This window comes from Protopterus annectens, chromosome 10.part0 (assembly GCF_019279795.1).
Source record: "Protopterus annectens isolate FY-2018-M chromosome 10.part0, PAN1.0, whole genome shotgun sequence".
Taxonomy (NCBI): domain Eukaryota; kingdom Metazoa; phylum Chordata; order Ceratodontiformes; family Protopteridae; genus Protopterus; species Protopterus annectens.
Window position 1 is genome coordinate 1,256,518,139 of NC_056744.1, and position 12,965 is coordinate 1,256,531,103.

A 12,965-nucleotide genomic window follows, 5' to 3' on the forward strand; every position below is an offset into this window, starting at 1 on the left:
TATTTTCTATCTGGGAAGTATTAGCCATGCATTCCCAAAGGCTTGTTATATATTTGACAGTGTATTTTAGTAAAGACAGAGTAAAACACTAAATGGAGCAAATGCCTCACACCAACAATAAAGAATAAGTAGAAAAACAAGCAAAAATCCTTTGGTGGAAGCAACCATGCATTGGTTGTAAAAAACGAATAACAAACGATACTGCTGACGTTAAAACCAATTAAATAGTGTGCACGGGTAAGCGCTTTCACAATAGCTTCATCAGACCAAACAACACACATTGACAAACATTCCTTTTATAACTCCTAGAGGCCTAGACAGTTATGACGTAGGCACAATGTTAACTATTTGTATGTTATATACGTAAGTCTAGTATATATAGAAAAAATCTATCTGAATGTAATAATAAACATGTTCATCATATATAAAATATATAAAGCTAAAATAGCTACATTCCTATAGATCTGTATTATAACTTAGATGCATTCCTAAATATAAAGACGTGTATAAATTCTCATGCCAGAAAACATAAATAAACATATAATAAAGGCACATATATAATAATAAATAATGTACTTAACAAGCTCTATAAGAATGCATAAAATATAAAAAGTATTCTGTATATAAACTGTAGCAAAAAATACTTATAAAAACACTAAATATGTAGATCTACAAATTAACTTTATCTATGAGATTTTAAAATGGGTTTGAGAGAAGCCCTCTCATTTAACCCACAACCCCTATCAGCTCTAAGTTTTAAAATCCAGGTCATTTCCCTTCTTTCAGTACTGTTCCTAATATCAGGTAGAACGACATCTATAGCCATAAAACTGAATGTATGTTGTTCACCTAACATCATAATATGTTTGGCTAAGGCGTTGTTGATATAATGCACTTTAATGGCATATCAGTGTTCTCTTATTCTAGTGCGAAACATCCTGTTAGTTTTACCTATGTAAAATGAAGAACATAAATTACATTCAGCTAAATAGACAATATGTGATGTGTTACAATTAGCATCTACTTTAAATCTATAAGACTTCCCAGTGTCAGGGTGGATAAAACAACCTCTAGTGTTGATATAACTGCAATAATTGCAGTGTCCACATGAGCTAGTTTTTGTAATGTGGTTAGAGATGTTGCTGTGTGTACTATGACAAAGTATTCTTCTAAGATTAAGTTTATTTTTATATCTAAAAGAAGGTTTGTTACCAACAATATCCCATAAATTATCATTAGTCATAAGAATCTTCCAGTGATTATTAATTATGTTAAAAATAGCTCCATTATCATTAGTGTAATACATAGGTATTTTAACACCCTTGGGATCTTGTCTTACAGCCCTATCATGTATAGTTCTAGTAGAAAAATATGGTGCAGCTCTATCTTCCCTAATCAAATCCATATTTGCAAGACCTCTTTCTATTTCAATATCATTATAGCCTCGAGCTAGCAACCTATTCTTAAAATCAAATAGTGCATTCTGATAGCCTGCATCTGTGGCATTCAGGCGCGATATTCTCATACCTTGTCCCCTTATGATGTTCTTAAAAATATAGTGGGGATGCGTACTGCATCGGTGCAGCAAGGTGTTCCTATGACAATGTTTTCTATATACACCTGTAGTAACAAAATTTTCCATGACTCTTTCTATGTATACATCCAAATATTCTATATATGTATTAGAATAATTGTGTGTAAATTTCAAATAACCTCTCATTCTATTTATATCAATTACAGATGACTCTAGTTCTTCCACTTTACCATGCCAAAGGAGGAAGACGTCATCAACAAAATGGCGGTAGAATAGCACATGCCATTTAAATAAATCAAGGATGAAAAGGCAATCTTCCTCCCAAAGAGCCAGGACCATGTTGGTGTAGCTGTTGGCACAAGAAGTGCCCATAGCTATGCCATCACACTGGATATAAAGGTCCTGCTCAAATACAAAAATATTGTTTTCTAAGATGACTTCCAAAAAAAGACAAACTAAGTCTATATATCTATTTTCAAGGCCACCATGTTTGAGTAAATATTTTTTAACTGAATCAATACCTAAGTCATTAGCAATGACAGTAAATAATGACTGCACATCTAAAGTAATGAATATTATGTCAGAATTCAACCTATGTGTATTAATGAAACTGTGTAAGTCTATTAGAAACTGTTTGGTGATCTTAAGGACAGTGGTATTCCTATCCAAACTGGTCTCAGTGTATTTTAGTAACTTGAAATATCTTTATAAAATATTTTGTGTGTGTGTGTGTGTGTGTGTGTGTGTGTGTGTGTGTGTGTGTGTGTGTGTGTGTGTGTGTGTGTGTGTGTGTGTGTGCGTGTGTGTGTGTGTGTGCCTGCTCTGAAAGGTTGGGCACCGGGCTGGCAACTAGACACTGTAAAACTCCACTGCCAATCATGAGCGGACAGGTGATCTGCTGTGGCGACTCCTAACCGGGAAAAGCCGAAAGAAGAAGAAGAAGATTGTTGGAAGGGATACAGCTCTCCTTGCTTAGATCAGATACTGTAGTGGGAAAGCAGATGCACTTGTTATAACAGCCCAGGACAGAATACAATAAAGTCAGTTATATGTCTGAATTATAAATATGAAAATTTGTACATTTATTATACTTAAACCATTTAAATACAAAAATGTGTGCATTTATTATACTTAAACCATCCTACTGCAGTTGCTATAAATACTGTGATTAGTGTTAATAAACACAACATATATTTATTCAAAGTTTACAAATACGATAGCTTTTAGGAAACAGTAACCAAGTGATTAACAACACCTACAAATGTATGGCCAAACACTTTTCCTACACACATTTATAGTTTCCTTCCATAATTGTCCCTTCTCTGATAAGAAAGTGGTGGCTACTTGTTCTTACCTCTGTACTTTTACAAGGCACTGTTCATCAGACTCAGTCGTGAGATGCAAAGCTCACTTTGTTTCAGAACTCCTAAAAGGTGCTTTGCTGCCTGGGAATCTCTCATGTAAGGCCTTGCAGCCTGGCTGCTTCGAAATAAGATACATTGCGTATGTGGCAACTCACTCCCTGATTTTTTAGCACTTTGCTATGGCTGCTGGAGAGATTTCTTTCATCTGTACTTTTTCTTACTTTTACAAATTCCTTTTCTTTGTCCCGTTCTTTATTTTTATTTATGGGTTCAGTTTGAATTTTATCGATCGCAGGTAATTGGGAACTGCATTAATGAACTGGTGCCCGTAAATAGTGCCCTTAGAGAGAACGGGAATGTATGAAAGCTCAAGGGCATGAAATGTATAACTTTCTAAGTAGGCCTTCCCAAGTCCTGCATACTCCTTGCCAGCTTCAAGTGTTAATTAAAGAATCAAATACCAAATGATATTGTAAGGATTAACATAACTTTTTTTTTTTTCTTAGATAAACTGCACCTTAACTATGATTGTTTTGAAAATCTTTCTTATATCCTGTACAGTGTGCTGGAACTTCATGTATGTAGGTGATGACATTATTAATTTGTGCTGTTATAAGTGATTTGAAAAGGCAAACAGCGCATCTTATTGTAGCTCTGAAAAGCTACACGTTTAGTATTGATGAGGAGCTGTACTGAAATTAACATGTACATTTTTGAAGAAAATTTTGTAAATAATCCGAGATGCAATGCTGAGATCTCCTAAACAAATGCACAGTTTTAACTTTAGTACTATTTGACAGTTATACTCCCAGTATAAACATACGGTTTTATGAGTAGTTCTTGTGGACATTAGTATAAATTCTACTGTGATGCAAAATAGCCATTTCCTGCAGCAAAATGTAAATGGCTGAACATGAAAAATGAGAGGTATCATATTAACAAGGAGCTCTTTGACATAGCTTTTGCAATACTTCTGAAAAGTACCAACATTACTATGTTGAACCTGGGGTGTCACATAGGTCAGAATTTGTGGAACTTTTATTAGATGCACCAGCACACTTAAGTGTAGTAATTCAGTGTTGCAAAATTACCACTAGCATGTTTAATAACTTGGAGAAGCCAAAAGGTCCAAGGACCATCCGCAGCCACTTCTTTGGCCAAAATCTAAGCTAGCTATATAATGGGTTTACCTGAAAGGACCAAATTTCCACATTACCGAATCTAACAAGACAGAAACAACATTGCCGAAACCTCACATGAATGAACACTAGGAACACCAGAATTTTACAATGGGAAAAGAACCACTTGGCCACCATGGTGAACCTTGCCCTTTCCCCACTGTAGTATGATCTTGGAGTTGGGATAGTTAGTTAGGGAGGGTGTGCGGGGGTGCAGCCCCCCACATTGATGGTATGGGGGTGAAGACCCCCACATCAGTGGGTTTGATTTGCTTCAGTTTGTGTTTTTTATAGTGATGGATAAGTGATGACTTTCCCAGAGTTAGTTATCAGTGTTCCAAGTGCTTGTTCATGTGACATTTTGGCATTGTCATCTCAATCTTCTTGGATTTGGTAATGTGGGATTTCTGTCTTTTCAACTAGTAGTACATATGCATATATATATATATATATATATATATATATATATATATATATATATGCTGTGGTGGTACAGTGGTAGAGTTGTTGTCTCACAGCAAGAGGTCCTCCTGTTCGATTCACGGCTGGAGCGCCTTCTGTGTGGAGTCTGCATGTCCTCCCCATGGTCGAGTGGCCTCCGAAAGACATGTGTTAATGAGCGTACCTTTGCTGAAGGTTGGGCGTTGGGCTGGCAACTCGGCACCATAAAAAATCTACTGGCAATCATTATCGGACCGGAGTTCCGCTGTGGCGGCCCCTAACTGGGAAAAGCCAAAAAGAAATAAATATATATATATATATATATATATATATATATATATATATGGCTATAGAAATATAGATACACACACACACACACACACACACACATATATATATATATATATATATACATATATTGGTTTATGTCAGAAGCTTGAGTTTTCACAAACTCTAAATTCATATTGTCAAGATGATAAAATTGAGTTTCCAAAAACTTGAACTTTGGAAAACAACAAAAATCTACCTTTTTTCTATGTTTTTGCAGGGGGTGCAAGCACCTCTGTGACCCCCACACTCCCAGCATACTATATATACCAAGTCCAAGATCGCACTACAGTGGGGAAAAGGGTAAATTCCTTGATCCTCACTGTACAGTGATCTCCATTCAAAAGCTTCGAGTTTTCGGAAAATCAATCATATGGTGTTGATTTTGGGTTTCTGAAAACTTGAACTTCTGACTGGGACCCATATATATGTATATATAGATAGATTTTATACAGGTAGATATAAATAAACAAAAAGGGAAAACAAGTTGTACAGGAATGACTGCTCTAAATATTAGCATACAAATTACGATAATAGTCGGCTGTCACAACTTCTTATGTAAGACCCACGTCAAAGATCCCCTTGCATTCTTATTATAAATAAGGAAAAAATGATTCAAGCTGGAATTGCTTGTTTAAACCATGGTTTAGTTAAAACGAGATGAGCGCTTTCACCCTTGACAGAGCTTCATCAGATATAGAGTAGTCATGTCTGTACAACTAATTTCCTGTTTTGTTGATTTGTTCTTCCTTAAGCAAAGGGTGTACTACCCTTAAGGCTGAAAAACTACATTTCCTTGGTACTAGGTTACACTGTCTATATTTCATTATGGATAGATAGACAGATGGATAGATATGGGATCACTACATAATCTTGAAAGTTTGAAATACCGAATTTCAAACTTTCGATACTATATAGCCGAAACCCCTAATTACCGAAAGACCAGAAGTGCGAATTTCAAAATCCCGATCATCGGGAGTTTGACATTCGCGCTTCTGGTGTTGTGGTATGGTGGAAGGTCAGGTAAGTATCTATGTTTAAATGTGTTGGTTAGGGTTTAGTTTGTAAGTGTGTGCTGTGACTGTGATGTGTGTGTGCGAGGGGAATGTTGGTGTGTGGTGGTGTTTCATGTGTTTGCTTATGTAGTGCGACCTTGGAGTTGGAATATTTAAGTAGGGGGGTGTGGGGGGGGGGTGCAGGGGGTCTGTAGTTTAGATTTGTGTGTTTGTGTTCTGGGGGACGGTGTGTGTATGTGCATGTGTGTGGTGTATGTTGAATGTAGTTTTCGGTAGTTTGAATTTCACAGTTTTGATGTTTTGGTATTTTAGTGTTTCGAGTATTTGGTCTCAGGATTTTGGGCATCGGTAGTTTGGGCTTTCAGGATTTAGTCATGGTTCCATAGATATATAGATGTCTGTCTATCTATCTATCTATCTATCTATCTATCTATCTATCTATCTATTTGTCAATTTGCATTAATAAATATTTGCAATAATATTTAAACAAAGTAATGTAGATACAGAAGGCTTACATATATTATTTGACAAAGCATAAGGAGACATGTAGGGAATTTGAAGTGAAGAAGGATAAATAAAAAGTTAAAAATGCAGTGAAATACTGAAAGACATTAACAGTATATACTATATGTACAATTACTGGACTTGATGTGAGGTGATTAAAAGATTTGCTTGTAAAACATTACCGGTTCATTTAAATTTGGCATATTTTCCCTACAATCCTGCTATAGTCCCTTTATTCTGGCTGTAGAGCCTCACCAGCCCCTTCATTCACTGAACAGCTGAATGTCAAGCAGTAGTGAGTGGTCCAGTCTGTTGGACCAAGCAGACTACCTTCATAACCTTCACAAGCTCTAAACTCTAAATGGTGCCTACTGTGGGGAAGCATATCCATCTCCATGCACATCTTTTCCCTGGCTTAGTACAATGCATCCTGGGTAGCATGAGCTAAAAGCAGGCTCATTCTCCATGGATGCAACACCTAGTCCTCCCACTAGGTGTCACCTGTGTTATGAGTACAAGCTGCCTCCCTAGACTCACAGGGTGGGTGAGCTGGTAATCCCACCCCCCGTCCAGTGTCCATGCCACTAAATGAAGACATTATCTGGGATAACAGTCAATCATACCTCTGAACTCTACAGATTTTCACAGATTATCCAGATTTTTGCCTCATATTTTTTGTCTGTTTCTTAGAGCTGAGAGCTCTAAGAACACAGTGGCTTTAAGTTACAAAAGTGAACATTATTGTATCAGTATAGACAACTTGTGCAGAGACTGACTGAGTCATTTCACTGTGCATAACAAAAGCAACAGCAAGGCAGGAGTCTGAAGAAATTCAGACAATGACAGTTATACAGTACACTTTTTCTATCACACATACACCCTAAGGATAAAGTCATCAGACAGGTTGTGCAGATATGGTTTATTTGTAAAGTTGTGGCAGTGTCATGCAACAATCAAGTGTGTATGCTTTTTTTACTATGAAAGCAATAGAATCATCTTTTCAGTGTCAGTCACAGACATGCTTTGCACTAAGTTGTCCCCTGACAATTGAAAACTCATCATGTCTGGTGCCAATTCTAAGGCAACCAAGTCAGACAATTAACTGATTTTACCTTTATAAAAGTCAACAAAAAATTGGCATCTGTGACATTACTGATGCTTGGCAGTTGCCTGTACTGCAGGAATGGAATACATAACTTTTCTCATTACCCAATTCCATTTACTCAGTCAATATTACATTTTAATCCAGCACTGCTGGGAAAGTGGTACATTTTATTGATACAAGATGCCAGGATCCAAGCTACAACAAATGTATATTATTGGCAGGCTGTTTGAATTTTTATATCATATTTTTCAATCTGTATATAATCTATGTGTGCCTGTGTGTGTGTGTGTGTGTGTGTGTGTGTGTGTGTGTGTGTGTGTGTGTGTGTGTGTGTGTGTGTGTGTGTGTGCATGTGTGTGTGTGTGTGTGTGTGTGTGTGTGTGTGTGTGTGTGTGTGTGTGTGTGTGTGTGTGTGTGTGTGTGTATAAATATACACATGTATGTATAGGTGAACCTGAAATGATCTAAGCAACATAAGATTGACAGCAAAATGATTAAGAGAAAAATATCTAAACTGAAAAACACTGACAAATTGAAGTTATACTAGGAGGGTTTATGTTGTTTCCCCACTGTCGTATGACCTTGGAGTTGGCATATATAATTAGCAGGGGCACTTGCCCCCCTGTAAAAAACATTTAAAAATGTGACATAATCTAAGTTCACATATAAAACCTTTGAAAAATTTGACAAATTCAAAACAAATTTTCTCAATGTTTTTGCAGGGGGACAAGTCCTCTGCACTCCACACCTACTGCTAATTCTCTATATAGCCACTCCCCTCCTTCCCCCTTAATTTTGGTGTGTTTTTTTATGCTAGGGTGCAGACATTTATTTTATATTATTCCTAACCATGTCCTTTCAGGGCTCAGCCTTCCTACCTCTGCTGCCAGGAAAGCTGTGAAGGGCTTTGCACCCAAACTTGTCTTTTAGTCAGCTCAGCTCAAGCTGCTTGACATTTTGGGTACATGGAAGGTACCCTGAAGCTTTGGAAGCAGGCAAGCTGTTATATCCTTGGCAGAATATAACCCATATAGCTAAGGCTACTCCAGCACTGATCAATCGAGTATTTGTTGCTATGGTAAATTCATCTTACACAACTGGAATTCAGTTTTACTCTGTTTTAAAAAGTTATGTTTTTTTTTCAAAATCACTGATAATTCTGAGCCAAAGAAAGAAAGAAAGAATGATAGAGGAATGAGGAAAGATTAAAGAAATGCAGTTGTGTAGTTAACATTTAAAATATATGAAATGCACATATTCTGTTTTAATAAGAAAGCACTGAAAAACAGTTTGTGAATATGTGTTAATATAATCTCCAGGAAAAAAAATTATACCAAATAATATGATTTTATTTTGTTTTTTGTATCTTACAAGGCAGCAAAACTGCAACATGTTCCACAATATCGAGTGTAATTTAATACCATCTACTGGTGAAAATATGTTTATATTTTGTCTCAATATCTTTCCTCTTTGTTTATCTTTTCTGAAGATGATGACTGCACAGACAGCTTCACTCCAAACCAAGTGGCACGGATGCACTGCTATCTTGACCTACTGTATGACAAGTGGAGTATACGTAAAAGTTCTGCCCCTGTACCCATGCCTCCAATGGTAATAGGACAGACGGAACATTCTCTTACAATTTATTGGCTACCTCCAATCAGTGGTAATTTTTTTGAAAGGTAATAAGTTATAGATTTTGGCTGCTTAAAATGTCACACTGGTAATCCATTGGTATCAAATCCTGTGCTATTAGGAATATGAAAAAGTGGAAAGGATAACCTGGAATTTTCTATATGGGCAACATAATCTGTAGTAATCATTTTAGCAGAAGCCACAGAGTATGTTTGAATATTTTACTTGGAGTTATGAGACAAATGAGCAATAGAGTATGGGATTAGATATAAAACATTCATGGAAGTTCTGAAGTAAGAAAAATGTGATGTTTTTCATGCAAGCATAACTAATTGTTTCTTTTCTGGTTTGATTACAAACATTTATCTGAAGTTAATGCATTTATTCACGGTTAAGAAGAATAAATTCTGGCTAAATGCAAAAAGAGAATGTTGGTGTTAATCTACAATCATATGATACTGGGATCCTAATTTTATTCAAGCATAATGTCCATAATTTTTCTATGCTCCAAGCAAGATGAATTTTCTTGTTAACATTAAAATCAGTGAGATTATCCTTGGAAAGTGAGACTGTGTATTTCAGTCAAGTACATGGCATGAATTGTAAAAGACATGTTCTTCTTCCTTAACCAATAGCAAACTTGAAAGGAAAAGTAGGACATTTAGTGCCAGGCTTGCAGAACATCCAGTTTGGTACAAGAGTACACAGAAGAGATAACTATTGGCATTGCCATGTGCCTGGCAGTGGCTAGAAGTAACGAGTTAGACAGCCAGTGCCAGAAAACTGGATACAAACTATGAGCAGCACAGCAATGGTTCTTTCTGAAGGTGAGCTGCCAGCCTATAATGGGATAGCTGGACAGGGGCTGGCAACACACAGTTTTTTCCATATAATGTTCAATAAAACTATTACTCCCCACTCGTACTCCTGGCCCACCTAACCTCTTCTCATCCCCATTCCAGACTCCATGCACATATTATCAAACCCACAACACAATCACTCTACCAAGAAATCCCAAGTTTTGTTTTCCTTTCTCTGTTATTACTTTCTTAATTTCTTCCAGTCATTTCCCTAATGCCTATATACATGTCTTCAAGTATAGTCTGTACCTTCTTAACCAAACTCTCGCAAAACTAGGGCATGAAAATAAAACCAAAATAAAATAGTTCATCCTTTACCTCCATACTCTACTTCACCTACAACTAAGTGGAGATATACATCCCAACCTTGGTCCTATATACCTCCAACCTACATGTCAAGCAACAGCTTCCCTACAAGCTAAAACCAGAACTATCCCACCTCACATTGGTTCATCATTATGCATCTTTCACATTGCCATCTGGAGTATCTGTGTTAAAATCACAGAATTATATGCTTAACTAGCCTTGCATGTCACATATATAGTCATTCTTTCAGAAACTTGCCTAAAACCAGAAATATAATAATAGAATCTTACCTCCAGGCTATAACATATAAATAGAAGACAGAAAAAACATAAGAGGAGGAGTTGCTATTGTTTATAAAAATGAGCTCCAATTAACTTTCCCTGTTTGCACCCCTCCTCAATTCAGTTATGCTGATATCATTATCACTTCTTCATACTAAACCCATATAAAACCTTTAACAAAATAAGTATCTATACTCCCTGATGTAAAAACTTTACCACACCAGAAGAATTCCTAATCTAGGTATCATCAAATCTCCCACAAGCAAAATATAATCCTGGGAGACATCAACATAAATAGCTCTCAGTCTCCTCAAGAAACCCTATTGATTTTGTAAATTTATATGGCCTTACTCAACCCCAATCATTTCAATAAAAAGAATAAAAGTGATGCAATTGTAGGCTGGATCTTAGTGTCTGAACCAAATAACTTCACATTCTCTGGAACCCTGTCACACTCTCTTAGTGACAACCTTGTTATATTTGTTACCAGTCATCAGGCTGCTGTCCATACACAGCAATATAATAAACAAGTCTGCAAACTATCCCAACTTAATTCAGACACCCTAGTGTCCAACCTAAAGCAAGTAAACTGGAGAAACCTCAAATGTCTTCCCTTAAAGGATGCCATAGTCAACTTCAGTAACTCCGTCCTAAATATTCTAAATGAGCATGCCCCTCAAAAAAATAAACATATTCATTCACCCCCCCCCCCCAGTTATCCAAAAACACTAAGCAAATAATGAAGCAGGGGACAAAGCCCAGAAAGCCTGGCCCATAAATAGAACCCAAAATAACTATCAGACTTATAAACAAATTAGAAAGCTGTCCAAATATTGCATACAAACAAATAAAAAAATAATACTCAGATATTCAAACATCAGCCCCAACCAACACCAAATTATTATTTTCCTGCAGATATCCTTTCCAGACAGCATTTGCATGAGCAAACTCTGGAGAATGTAGTTTTGCAACCAAACTATAAAAGGTTAAAAAAAATTAAAATCTGAAAGTTCTTCAGCGGACTCCTCTTCACAATAATGATATTAATATGTCAGTTAGGCATAGTAGTGATTTTATAATGAAGAAGTAATTAGATAATACATAAACATTACTATTAATACATAAATATTATTATACATAATATCATAATTACACCAACTATTAATATCTCTCTAACCATAATAGATCTCCCCAAACTATAATTGTCAGTCTTGTTTGCGCAGATGTGATCTTCAATCTGCCTCAAAGAAATTTGTAGATGTCACTCCATTTTTTACATATTTGCATAAGCATGATATATATTCATATATGTATATTTAATGGGCAACAGAATGTAAATATCTGCAAAGCAGTGCTAGTCTGACCCTGGCAAAGATTTCCAGTATCATGTTTGTTTTCATTTGATACTATGGAGTATCATATAAGCACCTTCTGTTTCTACTTTTTAATAAATTGCCAATCTCTCCCATTAATTCAGTTCTTATTTAGAGCTTTGAAATTACTTGACAAAAAAAAAATCTGTTGTAGCTGTGCTCTTTTTATCCATTTGATAGCTTTAAGTTGGTAACAGATGGTATGCATGAAGACCTTACCTTCAGGTTTTAGAAACTTAATACAGACTCTGTGTTGGTTTGGTGCTGAAACAGTGAGTCTCTTATGAAGTATTGTAACATTGTAAGTTACCATGTCACAATTCTTCTCCTGTACATCCTGTAAAATCCCCTGCCAATGAGACAGCACAGGCCACCCTCACAGAAGAGCACTTAGCCTGTGAATATGCTGTGATGCTTGAATCAGTAGTCAAGAGTGCACAATGTAGCAGGCAACTCAAAGACCTCTAATGAAACCCCTGGAGATATAAGAAGTCCATTTTTCTCACCTCACATGTCTAGTATGCACCAGCTATCTTTTCTACCTAGCAGTAAGGAAGGTTCTTGCTCAAGCAGACTACATGGCAGCCCAAAAATAAACCATGACTGTCTCAGAACACAATATTTTTCATTCAATATAAGTAGTGCAGTGTTTATAAAATATTTTAGCTTATTAATTATCTTCTGTTAGCATTTATAAGTTCATAAGGTCATACATTCTGCTTTTACCTTCATTCAGATTGTGTGAATCTCTTAATATGTAAACTCTTTTCAATTATCCATGTACATCCTATTGATGACCCGTGAGTCAATATGATCTTTAAACAGTATTAAGTTCATAAAGTGTTAAATATAGGCAAACAATTTCAGAGTCTGACTACAGCATGGGTAATAAACATTTCCAATTTAAAAGTTTTGCTTAAAGGAAGCAGAAGCACAAAGCTGGTTAGTGTGTGTGTGTGAGTGTGTGTGTGTGTGTGTGTGTGTGTGTGTGTGTGTGTGTGTGTGTGTGTGTGTGTGTGTGTGTGTGTGTGTGTGTGTGTG

General features: G+C 36.3%; 1 protein-coding gene across 1 annotated transcript in view; it reads left to right on the forward strand.

Moving 5' to 3' along the window:
• Positions 1–12,965, forward strand: part of PAPPA2 (pappalysin 2) — a 2,663,723-nt gene that overhangs the window by 884,626 nt on the left and 1,766,132 nt on the right. Inside the window, exon 5 of the mRNA XM_044085971.1 lies at positions 8,959–9,151. Coding sequence (XP_043941906.1) covers positions 8,959–9,151 — 193 coding nt within the window. The remainder of the gene's footprint in view (positions 1–8,958; positions 9,152–12,965) is intronic.